Source organism: Cryptomeria japonica, chromosome 2 (genome assembly GCF_030272615.1).
Source record: "Cryptomeria japonica chromosome 2, Sugi_1.0, whole genome shotgun sequence".
Classification (NCBI taxonomy): Eukaryota; Viridiplantae; Streptophyta; class Pinopsida; order Cupressales; family Cupressaceae; genus Cryptomeria; species Cryptomeria japonica.
The window spans coordinates 155,009,437-155,030,957 of record NC_081406.1 but is presented as its reverse complement, the minus strand read 5'-3'; the positions used below and the strand labels follow the sequence as shown (position 1 = coordinate 155,030,957).

The 21,521-nt window shown below is 37.3% G+C and overlaps 1 protein-coding gene across 5 annotated transcripts in view; it reads left to right on the top strand.

Annotated features, from left to right (window-relative positions):
• Positions 1–21,055, top strand: part of LOC131070569 (uncharacterized) — a 30,216-nt gene extending 9,161 nt beyond the window's left edge. Inside the window, exons 2-7 of one of the 5 annotated variants that reach the window (XM_058006146.2) lie at positions 15,039–16,384; positions 16,479–16,862; positions 16,959–17,017; positions 17,153–17,271; positions 17,489–17,578; positions 20,667–21,055. In XM_058006146.2, the coding sequence (XP_057862129.1) occupies positions 15,328–16,384; positions 16,479–16,828 (1,407 nt within the window). In that variant the 5' untranslated portion in view covers positions 15,039–15,327 and the 3' untranslated portion in view covers positions 16,829–16,862; positions 16,959–17,017; positions 17,153–17,271; positions 17,489–17,578; positions 20,667–21,055. Of the gene's footprint in view, positions 1–15,038; positions 16,385–16,478; positions 16,863–16,958; positions 17,018–17,152; positions 17,579–20,666 lie in introns of all 5 variants that reach the window. The other 4 variants (XM_058006148.2, XM_058006147.2, XM_058006144.2 and 1 more) reach the window with 4 other exon arrangements.
• Positions 21,056–21,521: the final 466 nt, after the last annotated feature.

Below are 21,521 nucleotides of genomic sequence, written 5' to 3'. Positions count from 1 at the left end.
GATTAGATTATTTTTTAGGAAACTTCATAATAAATCCTTGAGTTATTATTTCCTAAAAAACGATCGGGCTACTGGAATTCAAAATTTCAAAATTCAAAATTTAAGCTATGACGATCAACGTTCAAAATCAAAACAATAAATCCATATCGCCATACCTCAATAGAGAGCTAACTCTAGAAAAAAATCGCCTAGGCAAAATTGAAATTAGATGGCCTTCAACGTGATCTTTCCTCAAGATAGCAATTTCGCCACCTTTCAAGTTTTTGACGTGATCTTCAAGCCTTTGACAAGTTCGTACCAATAGAATTTTCAAGTTCGCACCCCTTTTGAATATAATTCGCACCTCTTTGTCTTCCTTAAATCGCACTTGAGATGATAAAATAACAATGTGAAAATAATGATCTTCACCACCCTCCTTTATAAGTGCTTACCTCTCATCATTATTTAGGCCGACTTTTGTAAAAATAAAGCAATTATAAACGATTTTTTAATAAATAAGAAAGGCCGACCTTCATAAAACAATAAAATACCAAGCGCTCAACTTGTTTTATAATTAATTAACTTTATGCCTTCATAATTAATTTTTTCGATTTTTAATAGGCAAAATTAATTAATAAATGTTATGCGTTATTTTTAAATGCCACTTAATTAAATTTTCAAAACCTATCAAATTTAGCATTTAAAATAAATTCAAAAAACTTGTTTGAACGCCAAATTTTGAAGATGAAAGATACGTACCTCATCGCCCTGGTCCCTGACTGAGGGACAGGAGCGATCCATCAATTTGGTCTTGATCCTTGCATTCTCGATCTCAAATCTCCATCATAAGGTGAATAATAACATTGTTCCTTTACTCCACGCTTGTCTTACTTGACTTTCACAAGGCAAATTCAATGTTTGGAGGATCATCGCCCTGGTCCCTTGGAGAGGGACAGGAGCGATCCTTGTCTTCTAGCTTGCAACTCTTCATTCTTGATTTTAACTTCTTCGTTCATTGTCCTCCAAAGGACGTCCTTGACCATGCCTATCTTTGCCTTGTCTTGGTTTTGACGGAACATAAGTGTTTTAATAAAAATCGCTTTGGTCCTTGTCCAAAGGACAGGAGCGATATGAGTTCCTTAGCTTGATTGATAACATTTTGACGTTCAAAACTCTTGCATATCATCTTCAAATGACACCTTATACCTTGTGTGATCCCCAAAAAAACCCTGACTTGGCATGAATTTGAAGGAAAATGAAGAATCCCATACAAATCGCCCTGGTCCCTTGGAGAGGAACAGGAGCGATTTTGCTTCTTTGTTCAATTTGATGATTGTTTAACGTTTGAAGTCTTTGTATATCACCTTCTAATCATGTCTTGGACCCTTTACGACCTTGCAAAACCTTGACCTTACGTAACTTTTGAGAGATTTGGCCAATATAATCAATATCGCTCTGGTCCCTTCCTGAGGAACAGGAGCGAATTTCAAGGTTTTGGACTTGCCTTTACTTTCTTCAACTTGCAATTGTCTTCATCGGGTAAAACGTGATCCCTTGATCTTCCTTGGTTGCTTGACACTTGCTTAACTTTTGAAATCTATGCCTTTATGGAAATATCGCTCTGGTCCCTCCCTGAGGGACAGGAGCGAACTAGGATATTTTAATGCAAAACCTTCAACTTGGCGACCTTTGTAACTTCGTGCTTGATTGAAATGTCTTGAGATGTCCTTGCCACCTTGTTCTCCGTCTTGGAATGTCTTGAACTTGAATAAGAAGCAATATACTCATTACATCGCCCTGGTCCCTTGGAGAGGGACAGGAGCGATCTTGCTCTTGTAGGCTTCACTTTACTTCATATCCTTCAAAAATTATATTCAATGGATGCGCAATGTTCCATTCCATTTATTCATGCCTTGGGATCCATTCAAATTGGGCAAGAAAATCATCTAAAACAAAAATCGCTCTGGTCCCTTCCTGAGGGACAGGAGCGAACTTAAGCATTTTGGTCCCTTGTTGGCGTTTCATAATCTTCAATTTGTCTTAAACGTGTTCATCTCGCCTCCTTTCTTGCCTTGAAACATAAAACTTGCTTGATCTTTGCCCAGATCGTACCTTATGAAGAATTTCGCTCTGGTCCTTCAGTGGGGGACAGGAGCGAATTTGACCCTTTAGGCAAAAACTTCATCATTTCATTGTTTTTGATCAAGTCTGGATGCTGTATCATGCTCATTTCGTCCAAACACGGTCAGGAATGGCTCAAATAAGTATTTTCGCTCTGGTCCCTTGGTGAGGGACGAGAGCGAAATTCGCTCTGGATCCTCAGTGAAGGACAGGAGCGAAATTTGACTTTTCGAACTCTCTATCAGGATAATTTTTATGGAATATAACATTTAAGTATAAGAGTTCTTATACTTTAAGTTATATTCCATATATACTTTCAGGATGTTTGAGAGTGGTTTCAGACCTCCAGGAGTTATATTGCAAAATCTAGTTTTTTGAGGTTTTTCAGTTTCCAGACTTAGTCAAATTCAGGATCAGGACATTCCAGACTTAGCCAAATTTCAGGATCAGGACATTCCAGTCTTAGCCAAATTTCAGGATCAGGACTTTCAGACTTAGCCAAATTTTCAGGACATTCCAGTCTTAGCCAAATTTCAGGATCAGGACTTTCAGACTTAGCCAAATTTCAGGATCAGGACTTTCAGACTTAGCCAAATTTTCAGGACCTGCTATCCTATTGATCTCCCCGACAGCACTCAAAATGCAAAGGCTAACTAACAAAACCCTAAAAGACCTAGAAAACAAACCCTAAAAAGCAAAAAACATGGGTCCCCATTTGCAATGGGGCGATGTGTGAAAACGTCACAACAGGTGCCGTGGTGGGAAGGGAGAGAGGGATGTGGAGGATAGGAAGGTGCCGCAGTGGGGAGTTGGAAAGGGATGTGAGGTAAGGATGTGCTAGGGGAAAGGGGGTGGTAAAGGATGTGGGTGAAAGGAAGGTGCCGTGGGAGATAAAAGGTAAGGAAGGTCGGTGGGGAAGGTGCCGGGGTGAGAGAGAGTTAAGGAAGGTTGGATGGGGAAGGTGCCAGGGTGAGAGAGAGTTATGGAAGGTGAGATGGGGGGTATATGGGGATAAAGGGAATTTAGGATATGTTGGGGAGTGAAGGTAGGAGATGAGGATAGGTAGGTGGGTGGGGAGGTTTAGGCCAAGGGAAGTAAAGGAATGAAGGATGTCGGGGGTGAAAGGATAGGTTAGGATGGGATGGAAGTTGGGAAGTAGGAAAGTGAAGGAAGGGAGGTAAAAGGATGTGAAGGATGAGATGGGGATTAGGTAGGTGAAGTAAGGGTAAAGGGTTATGATGTGAAAGTTTAGGATAGGATGTAGGAAATGGAAGGGTAGTGGTAGGTGAAGGGTTAGGATAGGATAGGAAGGTAAGTGGGTGTGGATGTGAAAGGTAGGTGGAGGATATGAATGGTAGGAAGTGAGGTGGAAAGGGAGGCATAAGGGATGTTGGGGTGATGATGGATGAGAGATGTAGGATGTAAGGATGGAGGGAGGAAGGATAAAGGTGGAGTGAAAGATGAAGGTGAAGGAAGGATGTGAGGAGGATGGAAGCTCGAAGGGATGCCACGAGGAAGGATGGGTGAGGGTCAAGGAAGGAGTGAAGGAAGGAGTGACGGATGTGGCATAAAGGGCTAAGTGGAAGGCTAAGGTGGGATGTAGTGGGGAAGGATGGGTGAAGGAGGTGTTGGGTTTTGGAGGGTGATAAGGAAGGCTGTGAAGGATGGAAGGAAGTGGAAGGTGAAGAATATGGATATGAAATGGAGGATATGGGATGGATGGAAGGATGGAAGGGTGGATGAAGGGATGATGGAAAGGAAGATGGAAAGAAGGATGGGAGATAAGGAGGAAGGATGGAAAGATGGAAGGAAGGGAGAAGTGAGGAGAGAGGCATGAAGGATGTCGCGGCTAGGGAAGTTGTAACGGATATGCATGTGAGATGGAGGATATGGGGTTTAGGGAAGGATGGAAGTGGATGGACGGAAGGATGGAGAGGCAGACTCCCTCTCATGAAGCAACTGATATTCCAAGTTTCGTACTTTCACACATCCCTTACCTATCAGTTATCATTATATCATTGTACATTGAAATACAGATTTGCTTGAGGATTATCAATTACCTTGAACGTTCATCATGGAATTCATGCCTGGCCACGACCTGGAAACCGCATTGCATCTTCTCTCAAGTAAAAGGTTAAAAGCTTCAAAACTATTGCTAATCTAGGCGGCTGAACTAAGACAACTACTCCAGAAAGCAAAAAAGTAGGGGTCCCCATTTGCAATTGGGCAATGTGTGAAAACGTCACAACAATCTCCTTGGCTGTGAATTTGGAAACAAATATTACAAAGTGAAGAATGCCAAATGAAATTTAGAGGTTGAAATGAAGCCAACCGCCACTTTTTTATTCCTTTTGAAATTGAGTCCTTGGATTTATTTCCCTTAAAAATATGAAAAAATGCTTTTTTAGAATTAAGAGTTTAGTAACACTTTTTAATTTTATTAAATTAATATTATTAAGTTGCCCCAAAAATATAAAATTAGTGGGTTCAATTTAAAATAATATTATTAATTCTTTTAGTCCTAGAAAGGCAACATGACACTATAGAACAACAACAGATTCATATGGTATCTAGCTACATTGAGGAGGGAATCCATCTCCTAATCTCAACTAGCATGTACTTGTCCTTGTTGTTTGCCATCCTACTTGTGATTGCCTTTGCCCTAACTATGGTCTCATACAAATAGCCCATTGGGGATTCATCCCTATCAATTAGTCCAAAGACATAAAGTAGAGGTGCCAAAAATTGAACAACTTACTTTGCTTCATCCCAAAAGCTCGCTGGAAAAATGTAGTTTGCCACAGTTCTTCCATCCATTTGTTTGGCAATGAATGAACATTCATTTCAAGTTCATCTATTGCTAGCAAAGAGTTTGCAATGAAGGAGTGGGTGGCAAATCTTGCCACCTTTGGCTGAAGAAGTTACTTGTCCTTTGTGTGATTGTAAATGAACTTGACAAATGTCCTTTGAGGTTAGATCAAGATTATGTGCACATTGGTTCCAAAACATAGTAGGATACTTCTCCTTAAATAGTCTTCTGTTAGCAGCACAAGCAACAACATTGTTTATAACTAGTTGGACCACATATTGTTGTCCTAAGTTATTAATCACCTCATCAAATAGTTCAAACAAAGCATCAGCAAGTGCCAATATTGCTTGAGACAAGGAAGTTGATTAGAGCATATTCTTTCTATCTATCCATTCATTTGACATGACAATGCATCTAGTCTTTTCCCACTCTTTGTGATCTTCAACACCATTGCTCATGTCTTGTATGCATCCTTTAGTATATCAATCCTTAGAGCCTCATATAATGGGGTTTTGAACCCAAAATGTGCAAATGCAATGACATCTACTATACTTTGCCAGCATGGAGACTTGGCAACAATGAACAATAAGATAGAATAATACTGAAAATTTCTAATGTTCTTAACTTGTTCATGCATATTCTTCCTCCACTCCATACTCTAGAAAGCGGGCTATGATCCCATTATAATGCAAGGTGCAAAAAAGGCATTGATGTTTCCCATTATGTTTGGCTTGCACTCATTAAAGGATCGATTTTTATTTTTGGAGAATATGATTCCACTCCTGTGACAATCTTTGCCCTTTTAGCCTTACCCTCTGAATATGCCTTCAAAGTCAACTGCATCAAATGGTTGACACCATGCCTGGGTGTTGTGGCAAATGCTATCTAAAGTAGACTATGCCTTCATTGCATACAAGCTTGTAAAAAATGCATTTCATCGTCTCTACCCATGAGTGATATGCCATATGTCCATGAAAAGTCAAATATATCACAAACAAATTTGCACAAAAAAATGGATTTAGGCTTTTGTATGCTTCAATTGTTTAGCTTTTCTGTTATCACTCCCGAAAGAAATCTTATGATTCCAAACTTATCTCTCTACAAGCCTCCAAAAATTGCACTTTATCTTGTCTCTACCCAAGATTGACATGCCATATGTCCATGAAAAGTCTCTCATAAAGCATGATGACCAAATCTGCACAAAAATTTAGATTTAGATTTTCATATGTTTCAAGGTTTTATTTTTTCTTACTCGAAACTCTTATTGCTGTAACCATATTGCTCTTGCTTTCTGATATACCTATATCATCAATACCAAATTGCCCTATACACCACACCTCTTTATATGTTTTAAAGTATGTGGAAGGGTGTTGGTATTGAAGAGTAATTGTTTCAATATACCACACTTCCCTATTTACTTGAAGGTTTGTGGAAGAGTGATGCTATGTGGATGTAGAGATGTACGTGAGAGCAAAGTGGTACAGGAGAGTAGAGTGACACCAAAATAAATGGTATAGAAAAGTCCTGGGTGTCTCAAATGGCATGCTTTCTCACAAGGAACAGTTTAGAGCATGGAAGCACGATCACTTATATATGATATTGTGATTCTCTTTTATTATATTTACAACTGAATGATAGATTGTCAAAAGAAGAAAGGGAGAAGAGAAAGAGAGAGAAGTATACTTAGAAGAGAAGATAATTGTAGAAGCATCTGTAGTATCCTCATCATTCCAATCCTATATCACCAAATATACCTCTGGGTCAAAATTTTCTAGGTTATGAGAGGGTAATCTTGTTGATTGCCATGTTCAATGCACTATGGTTTTTGCTGCTATGTTTATCACATTCCTTGCAAATGGATTTAGCACTTGACAACAAAATGAAGTTAAACATTTATAGTGTCATAACTACTAAATATCAGCATTTGTTTGTGTTAGTAAGTATGTTCTAACCATAACCCTAAACCTTGAAAAAAAACTGACCGTAACCCTTTTTTAGGTTTTAGGGTTAGTCATAGTATTTCTTGCTAGCAAATACGCCCTAACCTTAATCCTACATAATGACAATTTCTTTAGTATTTAAGGTTAGGGTTATAGCATTTTTGCTTGCAAGAAAACCCTGATGCTGACTCCAAACCCTGAATTCAGCGAGAGGGTTAGGGTGAATTTGGTAGTCAAAGAACTCTAACCATAACCCTAAATCCTAAAAAAATTAGTGTTCAGGGTAGTGTGTTTTTGGTTAGATTAGGGTGTATTTGCTAGCAAAAAATTCTTAACCATAATCCCATATCTAATTTTTTTTTCTGAGTTTGGGGTTTACATTAGGGGTTTTAGATAAAATGACTAATCTTAAACCTTGAAAGAAATGAAAAATTCTAACCCTAACTCTTTTCAGGGTTTAGGGGTTAGTGTTAGGGCTTTTTCGCTAGAACATATGCCATAACCTTAATCCTACACAAATGAAATTTCTTTAGCATTTAAGGTTAGGGTTAGAGTGTATTTACTAGCTAAAAACTCTATTGCTAACCCCAAACCCTGAAAATTTTTCAGCAGGAAAGTTAATGTGTGTTTGTAGCCAAAGAAAAATGAAGGATTAGGGTAAGTGAGTTTCTGGTTAGGGTAACGATGTATTTGCTAGCAAAAAAGTAAAAGAAACCCCAATCATAACCCCAGAAATATTTTCAGAGTTTGGGTGTTAGCACTATGGTTTTTAATTAAAATCCCTTACCCTAAACCCTAAAGTTTTCAGCATTTTTGGTTAGGATTAGGTCATTTTTACTAGCAAAAAAACGAAACTCTATTGCTAACTTCCAAAACCTGATTTTTCAAATTACCTTGTTTATAAATATAAAATAGTTGCAGCATTTAGGATCAGGGCATATGCTGTCCTTACCCTAACTTTAAATTCTGAGTTTTCTTTTGAACATTCAGGTTTAGGTCTGGGAATATACAAACCCTTCTCCTAACTGTTGCAAATAGTTAGGAGAAAGAGAGGGGTAGAGAGATAGGTCTATATCTTGGGGGAGAGAGGAGAGAGTGAGATGGAGAGTGGTAGAGAGGGGGATAGAGGAAGAGTGATAGGGAGATAGATAGGTCTAAAATTCGGGGCAAATAAAGTGAGTGAGATCGAGAGAGCGAGAGAATGTTGACAGGAGCATACTGATTACTGAAATTTGACTGTCTGAAAATTTAAAAGATCTTCTAAAACCTAGAATTTGCATTATAACTCTTACAGATCTGAAACCACTCTCAAACATCCTGCGAAATATATACATGAAATATAGCTTAAAAGTATAAGTTCAATATGTCTTTTTCCTTTCTTATACTTAAATGTTACATGAAATATAACTTAAAGTATAAGTTCAATATGTCTTTTTCCTTTCTTATACTTAAATGTTATATTTCATGTATATATTCTGATGAAGAGAATGAGACTGACTTGAAAAAAAAGAGAGATAATTTTTGGACATGTTTGGGCCTCTTTTTTTAATGCAGCCGAGTTCTTTATAGAAACTCGCCGAGTTTTCGTGAAGAACTCGCCAAAAACTCAGCGAATTTTTATGGCGAGTAAAAGTCGTAAAAACTTGCCGTGAAGTTTTTAGCTACTCGCCGAGTAGTCAAAATTGCCCCCAGATTCTGTTATCTACCTTTAGCAGTATCTCTGCAGGGAGGCCATTAGATAAGTCTATCTCAACACAAATTCACACATGGGTTGAATTCTGATAATCTATAGTTCCTTGGAAGTGTAGTGATACCTTCCTAAGCCATTCCCAATGGCCCTCAGGCAGTCAAGTTCCCAGAATTCTAAAAGGAGATATGGTAACCTTACCCAAAAATAAGAAGTGAAGATTTATGTATGCGGATCGAAGGTGGGAAACCATGGTTTAATATACAGGTGAAAGGTCCAGGGACCATTTTCCAACACGACCTCCTTATCCACCTGAGAATCAAAATTCCAGGACCCCTCCATATAATCTTTCCATTTCTAAGAAACCCATGAATGCAGATTGCATAATTTTGGCCAGACCTTTGTGAATCGATAGATTAGGGTGTGATCTGCCAAAGAAGCCTCTCGATCCATGGCGAAACAATCCAGACAAACCTCAGGGGTTGTGGAGGAAGGATGAAAAGGAAGAAGAGGGCATGATTGTGTGGCATCGCCGAAATTTGCAGAGGCCATAGTATTAGAAAAAACCTTGAAGCCCTTGCCGTGTATTGAAAAACCTGAGCGCAAAGATTCCTTTAAATTTGTGGACACCCTTGAAGGTCTTGGCAATGGAAGGGCATGGATTTGCTCGAAAGGGTTCCGAGATTGCAGAAGGGTGTGGGTGCCATGGAGCAGCGGGCTCCTCACACAACAAACACCTTCTTATATCAGCCATGATGCACAAATTAGAACATGCCCTAGGGATACACTTGCCGTCAAACCCTTGAGGAGGTCACATAGCAGGCGAAGTCCCATGCGAGTCCTGCATGGTTTGGAGCATGGAAGAAGCAAGTCAAGCGCAGAGCGAGCCATCGGAGTTTTGGCGTAAGAAGACAACATGTTACAAGTTCGTACCATATCATTATTTCGGAGAGGAAATGACTGTTGATTTTGGTTGCATATTGTACGTTCAGATGTTGATAAATATCCCCTGTAATTGATTTCTTGCAATAAGCATATCTATATAAGAAACTAAAGTTTTTACTTATACACAGTAGAAATGATGTATCTGGTGGCCAACAGCAAACGGTTGTTCAAATCTTTTATTTTTTTCTTTTTGTATTCTACTTCTGTTGTTAACACAGAAAAATGCAATTGCCAAATCCATAATAATTCTTCTATATGAATAAAAGTGGTGGGTTTTGTCAGTTTCAGGTGATGCTCTTTGCAGATTTGTTTCTTCACATGTTATAAGGTGTTTTTGGATATGTAAGGTAAGTATTGTATGGTCATATTTGAATAGCATTGTGTTCTCTAAATTGATTCTCACAAAGAGATGATACAACTTTCTGTCAAACATTTGCAATAGTCTCTTCATTCTTATGCCAGACTGAGACTCGAGTCTTGAGATCCTTGGCCAAGTTCAATTAATCAAGGGACAATTTTGACGAACTTACATGGTCTTCAGATCATAATAAATTATGCAACATGTTTCTGGTACAAGGTGACTTTTAAACTCTGCTGAAAGTCAACTTTTTTTGTCTCTTGGGTCAATTTGATCAAAGAGGAAGTGATAGAGGATAGATGTAGTACAATGAGGAAAAAAATTGTGCTGCTAGAGATTTTTTAACTTGATATATGAATGAAGAGACGTGCTATTATTGATTATTGGAAGTTTAATGTACATTATTAAGGTCCAAACTGTAGTGAAAAACCCTGTGTCAGAGGAAGTACAATATGAATCCAATACATGGAAATAAAATGTCCAAAATCTTGAATGCTCACCAATAATGTTTTTTAACTTCTGTTTAAGACTAGAAAAATTAATATTTCGGGAAATGATATATTTTTTAGAAAAATGGAAAAGAAGCAGAATTGTAGCTCTACTACAGTACCATTTCCACGTGATACATAGGTGCTAAACTTTTGTGACAAGGTATAGGTGCTGAACTTTTGTGACATGGTATAGGTGCTAGATGAAAACAAGCTACATCAAAGCACATTACAATCAATACTCTGGAGGCTTGACCAAGACATTGTCTATTCTATTATAGCCTATCCCCAAAACATAGCCTATTCCATCACCAAGAGCCTATTTATAGTTAGTACCATACTTTGCCTCTATAATCTTTTGCTTATGAGATGTTCAAATTCTTTACAAAAAGTAACTCAACTAACATGGACAAAAAATAAATGACTGTAAACATTCATAGTGATCCTACACACAGATCCCAGACACCCAGAATATTCTAAATGGACACATAAGGTATAGACTATCTAGTTTGCTACTGTTTAGCTTCAAGAATCATAACAGTTCTCTTCGTTGAAGGGTGCAAATACTATCATTTTCTCTAGGATGAAACCTGTTTGAACTGCATGTTTGGCAAGAACTGCAGTTATGAATTCAGTTATAGGATTATTCTTTTTGCATATCACTGACTTTGAGTGACAGTTTCTGCTGAAATGTCATGCCACGCCTAGGTTTTATACAGATCACAGCATTATATATATATATACCCAGACGTCCAAATTAAAAACAAGGAAAAAATAATAATATTTCTTTAGGAGGGCCGACCTAGATTAAGACCATGTTTAGGGCTGACCAAGGTAAATAATCACCAGCCCTTAATGGAAAGTCGCACCCCTTGTGAATTGAAGGGTTGTGACTCCCACACCTTGTGGGATATAAAGAGGAGATGAAAACCAACTAGGAGAAAGGGGGATCAGAGAGAAGTATAAATGGAAAATCAGAGATCTGAGCATCAGTAAATTAATAAATGAAGCAGAGGTAAGAATAACAAGCAACGAATCTGAGATCTGAGTAAAGTCAGAAAAAGGCAGCGACTGAGTTTGTAAAAGAGCAGAAATGAGAATAAATGTCATGCCCCCACCTTAATAACAGCTTTCACGCAGTCATTTGGATGGATTCAGATATATATATTCAGAAAATCGTCTTATCAATAAGACTTCACTATTTTGTAAGGCTGGAGGTTGGCAGATAAGAACTTAAGCATTCACTATATTCTTTCCATCGATCGACAATCTCCAGTCCTAACCAATCAGTAAACATAATCATTTTTAAAGCCTCAACAGATAGGCACTAATCCCTCATGATTCACGCAGTAAGAGAATCACTGATTATTGCAAAGGAATCAAGTAAATGGCAAGTCAGAAGGTATCGGCTGTTATCTTAAACACATAAACAAAGTGTGATTTATTAATGAAAAGGTGACGGATGGTTTACAAGAGTTGCCTCTCTTGGGAAGAAGTATACTTGGCAAAAGACATGGCTATTCGTCCTTTCTTGAGAATATATATAAGACAAGAGGAGGGGAATGGAAAGGGCAGTGATCAAGGACAGAACTGATGTAAGTGAATCAGATTCAGGCATACAGCCATTGTGCATTACACCAGTGATTGGTATGAAGTCTATGTATCTTATGCAATCATTCTTCCTATATGTATTCATAGATATTGACTATAATAAGATTAATACTTAATATTATATTTCCACTTATATACATATATTTATCCCATAATCAATCAAATGTAAAGTTGGAGGAAATAAGCTAGGGAGATGCGGTTTACCGGCTCCCCTAAACTAAGTATACCACCCCAAGGGATGGAACTGGTCATAGTTGGACACTCCTGGTGCTTGTAGGCAGAAAGGCGAATAGATTACCCCAAGGGATGGACCAATTTTTGGTTCAGGGTTAGGTATTTAAATTGTCATCAAGTTTTACTTTGAATAAATTTCTCGTCAAATCACAATAACATTGACTATAATAAGATTAATACTTAATATTATATTTCCACATATATACATATATTTATCCCATAATCAATCAAATGTAAAGTTGGAGGAAATAAGCTAGGGAGATGTGGTTTACCAGCTCCCCCGAAGTAAGTAGACCCAAAGAAACAGGACTCGGACTCGGCAAGGCCGACTCGGAGTTAGACTCGGCTGGACTCAGGAAAGTGAAAACTCAAGAAATTTAGAGATTTTTAAAGATTTAAAACTTGTTTCATGCACCCTTTATTGAATACACCTTAAAGACACAATAATATCATCAAACTTGGCTCATTTGATTACATACACAAGTATACATCAATCACATAAGCATAAACGCAAATTGTAGCTGAAGGAAATAACAAACATAGATATATAAATATTGTCAAATGTATACACTATTACAAAACTCATGGAATAAAAAATCCATGTCATCATATGATCATCAAATGTTCGATACAAATACCAAAGGTAAATACAACTACAAGCCTATGGCTCAGAGGAGCGTGCACCCTCTGGCCCCGGCCCCCCTACGAAGGCATCTAAGGTAGGTCCTGGATGATTCGGCAGCCATAGCCGCTCTCCGTGCCACCATGCCATGTTTTTTTTTTGCCTTTTTTTAAGCCCAGCCGGCGGCCGAGTTCCAGGCACGAGACTCGCCGAGTTTGTCGATTTTATGCCAAACTCGCCAACTCGGCGAGTCTAGTGAGTTTACCCCTTGGACTCGGCTGAGTCTAAGTCTGAGCTTGGTAGACTCGGGGGGCATGACTTGGACCCGGACTCGCCGAGTTTGGGCGAGTCTGGGCAATTACCGTTTCTCTGAGTGGCTGTAGACCACCCTAAGGGATGGAACTGGTCATAGTTGGACGTTCTTGCCGCTTGTAGGCAGAAAGGTGGATAGATTACCCTAAGGGATGGAACAATTTTGGTCCAGAGTTAGGTATTTAAATTCTCATCAAGTTTTACTTTGAATAAATTTCTCGTAGAAGTTAAAATTTCAAATCACAATAAGGGATTTCCTTTTTATACTTCAGTGAGGATAAAAATAGAAAAACACAGGGCTGCCTTTAAATTAGTATGCAATGCTCCATGACAGAATGAACTACTATTTTAGGGCCAGCCGGGTTTTTTTAGATAAACCCTTTTAGCTAAAAGTAAAATGATATTTTGAAAAATTGTCTGCTGTTTTTACTTTTTTATAATTAGCATTTTTATAATGTATAATGTCTATATTTATTTATATGCACTATGTTTGACATGAAATCACAAAATTAGCTTATTGTTTGGTTTTCACAAATAGTACTCTGTTTTTAAGTTCCCAAGATTTTGCTGTGTTTTTTCCATTCTAAATCTGGGTAATTGAATTTCATTTATACTTTTACAATGCTGTATTAAGGTCATGTAAATGGATTGCTAATAGGCTTCAAGCAATTTGCCAGAACAGAAGGGCCATGTCAGTTTAATGTAACATACATTACACAATCCTTTATTGAACTAAACATTGTTAAAGAATCAATCCATATCTTAATTCAATGTTATTGCAAAATGTAGCTTCCATTCATATTGCTTCATTATTGTCAGAGTAACAGATTATTCTTAACGTGAAGCTCATTCTATCAGGAATTATGAATTTGAAGTTTGAACAAATAATTATTGTAGGTGAAATCAGCATGGGCACTGGTTATGATGACTTCTTTATCATATTTTAGGCTATATCTTTTGATGTAACCTTCAAATGTTTTGTATTTACTTGTTTTCATGGTGTACTACTTGACCCTTGTATGTTCGGATTTTTTTAACATTTAATTAGCAGTTGTGTAGAATTTTATTATGTAAGCTTGAAATTTACTACAGAGTAATTATTTTGAAGATCTAGATTTTATGCAAGGCTTTATAATCCAAACTAGATTACTTTCTTAAGGCTAAACAATAATTGTTGCATCGTAGTGATATTTCAAACGGTTGAAATTTTGCCCTCTTTGTTAACAAGCTTTGAAAGCTACCTCATTAATTAGGTGTCACTTTTATGGAAAGTTACTATATTCCTTGCAACAAGAACCAGAGTAGCAGCTATGCGTGGGTATTTTTGGGATGCATACCAAGTTCCATCCTTTTAAGCTTTTAACTCCAAAGGGACCTTCACATTTTGGATGTCATTTTTGATTGAGTTCACCAGTCTCATTAACCACATTTTAAGTTATTTGCTTACATGTAATTTAATTAATAACATTGGATTTCCACAATCCATTATGTTGACAATCAGCTGTTTCTGGATTTGATTATGGAGTTTTTGCATGAACATTTCGTATCACACTCTATGAACCATCATCAAGATGAAAGAGTGCATAAGGAGAAGGAAAATTGTCTATTTATTTTTCCTTTTGATTATTTGGATTTGTAAGACAGGAAAGACCATTTGTATCTTGCTGTGTTTGTGGCATGTAAGAGAGAAAGAAGACTTTCTGTTTAGAGCTTAGAGCATTGCATCAAGATTCAAATAATTGTTCAAGCTGTTAATAGGTTGCATTAGACAATTTAGTATGTAGTATTGTAGTCTTGCAGATTGCCATCTTCAAAAAAATGGTTTTTTCCTTAAAATGAGTGTGAATCAGGTAACTTTGCAATATTAGTTCTGATACAGGTTGAAAATATATAGTTTAAACCATTTAACATAAATTTTGTATCAAATTTCAGGTAAATCTTCTAGATGCTATTGACTTGTATATGGGACAAGACTCTGGTGCCATAAACAGGACATAAAAAATTAAAGTTCAACCAGTTCAGTCTTTTCAGCAATATGCCCAATGGCTGTTTATTAATGGAAGCTATAGATTGTTATGTGGTAGAAATGAGCATTCAAGATTATTCCAAATTCAAGATAGCTAGAGTTTATTTAGTAGGGAGTTGTTTGACTTGGCATTTTGGATCTGCAGTAGCTATGGTTGGTAATAACTTGGAAATGGGAGTTTAGCACAATCTTTTGATGGGTGCCATGGCAGGGGCTGGTTTGCCATCTTTAGGCCGTGTTAGGCTGATTGACTTGGTTGCTACAGATGGACTGTCTTCTGACAAATACAAGCTTGCTGTAAACACACTTTCACAGTCCCTTACAAGATATTATGCAGCAATTATTGAGCTACCTGTTGGTGATGATGTTATGTTGAGATGTGCCATAGATTCTGGTCGAATGTATTTCCATCAAAGACCTTACCAAGGAACTGAGATGATTCATTCTGGGGAAGCACAGGACTGGAACAAGACTTCAGGTTATTTTACAGATCCACAGATTTGGCAGGAAACATTTGATTACAGACCTGGTCAAACTCCAATAGAACTGAGTTGTGGTGCAGAATTGCCCCCAGCTGGCTTACCGGATCTCTTTTCTTTTCTTGGGAAAGCAGCTCGTGATATTTTAGATGCAATTGGATGTTCACTTGAGCTTCGGAGCTTTTGTTTCACTGATCTTCTTGACAATATGCCTTTAAAAAATGGTGAAGTATCAAGTTCAGTTTTGTCAGTTTGTTGTCATGGAAGACCAGGTTTCCAGAGTGGGCATCATGCTACAATAACAATGGCAGCACAGGAACAGACTCAAATACCGATTTTTGGGGGCCATGACCCAGATGTTGATAAGAGTTTTCTGACTCTTGTGCGATCTGATAAACCAGGTCTACAAATTCGAGACATTCACAGTCGTTGGATTCTTGTAGATGGTGATCTTGGACCACAAGATATTATTGTTTACCCAGGGCTTGCTCTTTATCAAGCCACAGCAGGTTACATAAATCCAGCACTCCATAGAACAGACATTGGAAGCCTGCAAGGGAGTATGTATGGGAGGTGCTCATTATCTTTTAAGCTCATGCCACGAGCCTCTGGTATTCTACATTGCACATCAATGACATCAGCAGGGCATGGTGTTGGAGCTCCATTTCAACAGCCCATTTCTGTGCATGATTTCATGCAAAGGACACATCCCATGGATCAACTCATGAGTCGGCAGGGGTTTATGAATTTTTCTTATCCAGTTACTTCTGATGGTGTGAATTTGATCCCTGAACATTTGACAATCTTGTTGAACTTGATGTATTATCTAGTCTAGTAGTGCTATTAATTCATAATTATCTGTTGCAGTGTCAGTTAAAGCTGTTTTCAAGAGGAGAAAGCAAACTTCTAGGAGCAAGCCCCTGGCTCCATCTAAGAGATTACGCCTAGAGGCTCAAAGGGTTCTAAAGGAAAGGGTCCAGGAGATTGCTGATAGAAAAGGCATCAAGTTACGTTTCTGCGGTCTGAGAGAATGTGAAGAGCAACACATACCATCATTGGATAGCCCATGTGGAGTTGTACGCACTGAAATTGGCTGGCCTCATGGAGTGCCATTTGTGCATCCTCATGATCTTCCTAACAAGGCCAAACTAGCATTTCTGGAAGCATATGAACCAGGTTGGACAGCTTCACAAGATATGGAGGTTGGGTATAATTGAATCAGGATAGAAACACGTGCATGCACATATGCTTGTAAGTTTTGTTGCTATTCAATAGTCCTATTCATATCTGTTAATTTCTTCCATGAAGAATTTACTTGCTCACATCTGATTGGATTCTCCAATGCAGGATCACCATGTACAAGTAACGCTACCTCCTGCTCTCAGTGAACCTACTAAGTCAACATGGTGAGTTTTTAGATAATTTTGAAACTAATATATATCGTGAGTGCTAATAGTTTTGTAAGTTCTTACTTGAGGATGCCCAATGTACCTTGGAGATCCTGAGCAATTGTGCATATTTATGAAATTTTCTTTTTACAGATTACACTGCTGGAAAAGGGAACAGCAGTTTCAAAGTGGATAACAATCTATATAGTTTTGCAATTTACTACTAGGACTGCAGTGGAAGAAATACAATTCATTCTGAGTTGAAGAAGATTGTAATTATCAATGAAGCACATTTTCTTCAATGATGCAATTTTTGTAGCCATTGCTTATTTCAGTTTCTTTCTTTGTACAGTTAGTAGTTACTAAAGATAGAAAATGTCATTCCCTTTGCTTTGATGTCCCATTATATGGACTAGCATCTGAAGACCTCAAAGAGGTGGTGTTTTTGTTCATATCCTCTTTTAGTAGACATTGACTTTGTTTTTATAGGTGGACCAGGCCTTCTCATGTTTGTCAGAGGGATTCTTGAAATTCTCTTTTGCTGCTAGCAGGAATAATCTTTTGCAAATTGCATGGAAGGTATGATTAATAAACTATGTCTATCATGGCAATTGAGTTACACCACAATTTTGCAACTCAAAGCACTTTGTGTGGCAATGCATAGTGTGCTTTATTTTTTTTGCTTTTGCATTTTCCAACCTATTACTGGTTGTTCCCTTCTAGGAATCACTTCAGTGAAGGCACCAAACAATCATTTTGAATGAGTATAGGAAGCAAATACAAATGGGGTTACAAAATTTAGGTAAAATTAAAAAGGACGTTTGAACTTAGCAACTACAAACTGGTTGCTCAGCTGGATGTAGTGAAGCTAAGAGCTTCCAACTGAAAGAAGCATTGGTTTGTTTTGGGCTGATAATATATTCTCATTTTAAACATTTTGTTGCAAAGGATTTCCTTGTAGGGATCACTTTGGTGAAGGCACCAACGCAATTATTTTAAATGAGTATAGAAAGTAAATACAAATGGGGTTACAAAATTTGGGTAAAATTAGAAAGGACGTTTTGAACTTTGAAACTACAAACTGGTTGCTCAGCTGGACATAGTGAAGCTAAGAGCTTCCAACTGAAATAAGCCTTGGTGGTTTTTGGGCTGACGGTATTTTCTCATTTTAAACATATAGTTGCAAAGGATTCCCTTCTAGTAACAAATTTAGTGAAGGCACTAAAGTAATCATCGTGAATGAGCATAGAAAGTAAATACAAATTGGGTTACAAATTCTGGGTAAAATTAAAAAGGATGTTTGAACTCTGCACCTACAAACTGGTTGCTCAGATAGACATAGTGAAGCTAAGAGCTTCCAGCTGAAAGAAGCATTGGTGTTTTTTGGGTTGATATATATTCTCATTTTAAATATATAGTTGCAAAGGTGTGGCCTACTGTCCTTATGTGGGATTTAACTTCTTTGGTTTTAGAGAGTGGTTTGAATTTCGCTGAAGATAATTTCATTCTTATTTTGTATGTCCTTACGAAGTTGATTGATTATAGGGAAAATCTTCTCTAACCTTCCTGAAAAGGAAACATAAAAACATATTTACACCATAGGCATTCCTTGTAGTTAGAGATGTGTAAGCTCTCCAGCAACTGTGCTCCTATTAACAGCTGGTTGGTCGTTTGGAGTGTTGGATGACCATCGAACACATCTAGAATGGACATTTTTGATGTTTCATTACAATGCTCTCATGGCCTGTTTCACAATTTCATAGACCTTAGCACCAGAGAACGATGGGAAGGAAGTGCTCTGACCCTACTTTGAATATGTCTGGGAAGCATGGCTTTTCTGATGGAAAAAATAAATAAATTATTCTAAACATATAGTTGGTAAGTTGGGTTTAGGTGATTGGCATGGCTCCTTCATGAAGGGTTGCAGGGACTGGAGTTTATTGATGGTCTCAATAAAGCTCAACACCAGTTTCTGTCAGCAGCTGTGTGTTGGTCTAGCATAAAGCAAGGTCCACCCAAGGCTTTGTTAGAATTATTCACATGATTCATTATCTTTAGCTATGTTGCTTTGCGCTTTGCTGGAATGTTCTTTATTTTCTTGCAGGGCACAGTGATTTTTACGACATCCATCTGTATGTGCAGTTTATTGCACTGTTGGTATGTGTCTATGAGATCACAGATTGTTCCTTGATACTTACCACATATTGGCCAAAGTTTTGCTTGTTGGTAGACTACCTAATCATCATGTATTCTTGTCTTCTTGGATATTTTATGATACAACTGCTATTTCATTTGTTTGCATTGTGTTGTTGAGTTATTGGCTTAATTTTGATATGTATGGTTTATCCTGAAACAAATTCATTTTAAAAATTGCTTTATTGGCATGACCAACAGCCTCCCTCACATTTGCATGTATCAATGACAGCTGCACACTTTGGCTTTCATCCTCTGATTGCAGTTGACCCTGGATAATGTCTTTGACAGCATTCTGTTCAGAATTTCAATAAATTTGTCTACGAAAATTCTATTTTCCAAAACTTTCCTTAGAGCAAATATAGATGAGATCTTCAATTCTGATTTGATTTCATCTAGTTGTCATTGGCCTGGCATTAGAATTTAGAACATACTTCCGTTGCCTTTCCTTTTTCTTCATAAGCTGGATACACTTTCTCGTTCTATTAATTTCTTTCATTTCCCTCTTTTTGAGGTCCCTTAAGTGGCAACAATTTACCTTTTCTATTTGTTTCAAGCTTAAATATCCATGGGGGTTGGCTTCTTTCACCAGATTTAATAAATATTTGCTTTTGCTGGCCTATAATTCACGAGTATATAAGATGAATTGGAAACTCTGGCAGACTGCAAAATATTCGGAAGGAAAACTCTTCTTAAAATAACAGCTAGTTAGGCAGAAAGGCATTAGGGACATGCATTTAATCTAGTGGTTAAATAAAAAAATTTGTGTGCAAGGTAGAGTTATGGTAATTTTTTGTATTTATATTTATGGATATATGCTCTTTTTTCCTTAATAGATGAGGCCAAAATTCTCATAAATGCTCTTGGAAAAGAGTATAAAGAACAAATATTTGGATGAGGTCGGGATGATTGTCATGGTATGCCACCTCATGGTTTAATAAGTAACATAATTTCTGGTCTTTAAAACGTTTTGGCAACATATTCGTATTCAGTAAAGTTGTTTCATTTCTTTTGTTTCTTTAGGGCCAGCTGCTATCGATGATTAATAAAGATAAGGTTTTCCTGTTTTTTTTGGCGTAGTGTGCTCATTTTGGATGCGTTGAGGGAATTTTCAAGTGACAGAATTAATTGTTTAGAGCTTAATATTTGGGATTATTTTGGTAGCAAGTGAATTCATTTTGTCAAATGGGTTAAAATATCAATGCTTTGCTGTCATTGGAAACAAATGAAATAATTATGTTTTGCAACTGCCAGCGGCATTAAAATCTTTAATGGTTTTGATAGCCTCTACTTGCCTGCCATGTTTGCAAGTTTATTTAATGATATCTAGCAGGCTGCATTGTATGTGGATTCTTTATTTTTCCCTTTCCTGACGTTTATCCATGCACACCCTCTTGTCATGTATACTCCACAATGAATTTTTCTTTTAGCATTGACAGGTATAAATGCTAACTGTCTTTCATCTTTGATGCAGCCAACACTTGCACTCCTTGGTCAAATTGCCTTCTCTTTGTTTCTCTCTGGATTTTCATCAGCTTGCCTATAAGTCAGCATGTTAATATTCTGCCATGACATAACCACAAACTGACAAGACCAATGTCGGGTAAAACAACCATGCATCTCAAATTTAAAATTTATTATTCCTATTTTCTGTAAGGATTATACAAAATGGCCTTCACAATTGGCTTTTGGATATAATGTAATGTCGTAATATCATACTCTGCAAGGGGAGATAAATGTGCACTTGATAGAGTTTTGTATGTGAGTACCCATGGTTTTGACCTCTTTATTAATCGCACGCTTGTTGAAATTTACTCTTTATTAAACAAAAATCATTATTTATATGATTATGTTTCCTTTCAACCAGTGTTGTGATCCACTTTAAAGAGAAAATTATAGAAGGAAAACCCATCTATATTGCTCAACAGAAGTGCTTTATTTTATTTTGTCATACCTTTAAAATAACATAATCTTGATTAATGAGATAACTGAAAGAAAGGCAATACTCCTTGCTTCTAATTTTGTGGTTTTATAGTATCTAGCCATCACAACTTACCTTTCATTGGTCATTTGAATCTATTGGTGACAAGACATAATAGGTTGTCTTCTTGGTTGAGTACGAACCTCTTTGGGGAGACCTGTTAGATTTTATTTGATGCTTTCAATTTTTTTTTCTTTTAATGGTGCTTTTTTGGTAAGTACTACCATAGGGGGCAGCTTCCTTGTATTACTTTAAAAAACAGATTTACATATTTGCAGGAGAGATGACCTCTCATTTGTATCCAATACATCATCCCTTTAGCAAGTTCATGGATTTGCTTGATTTATA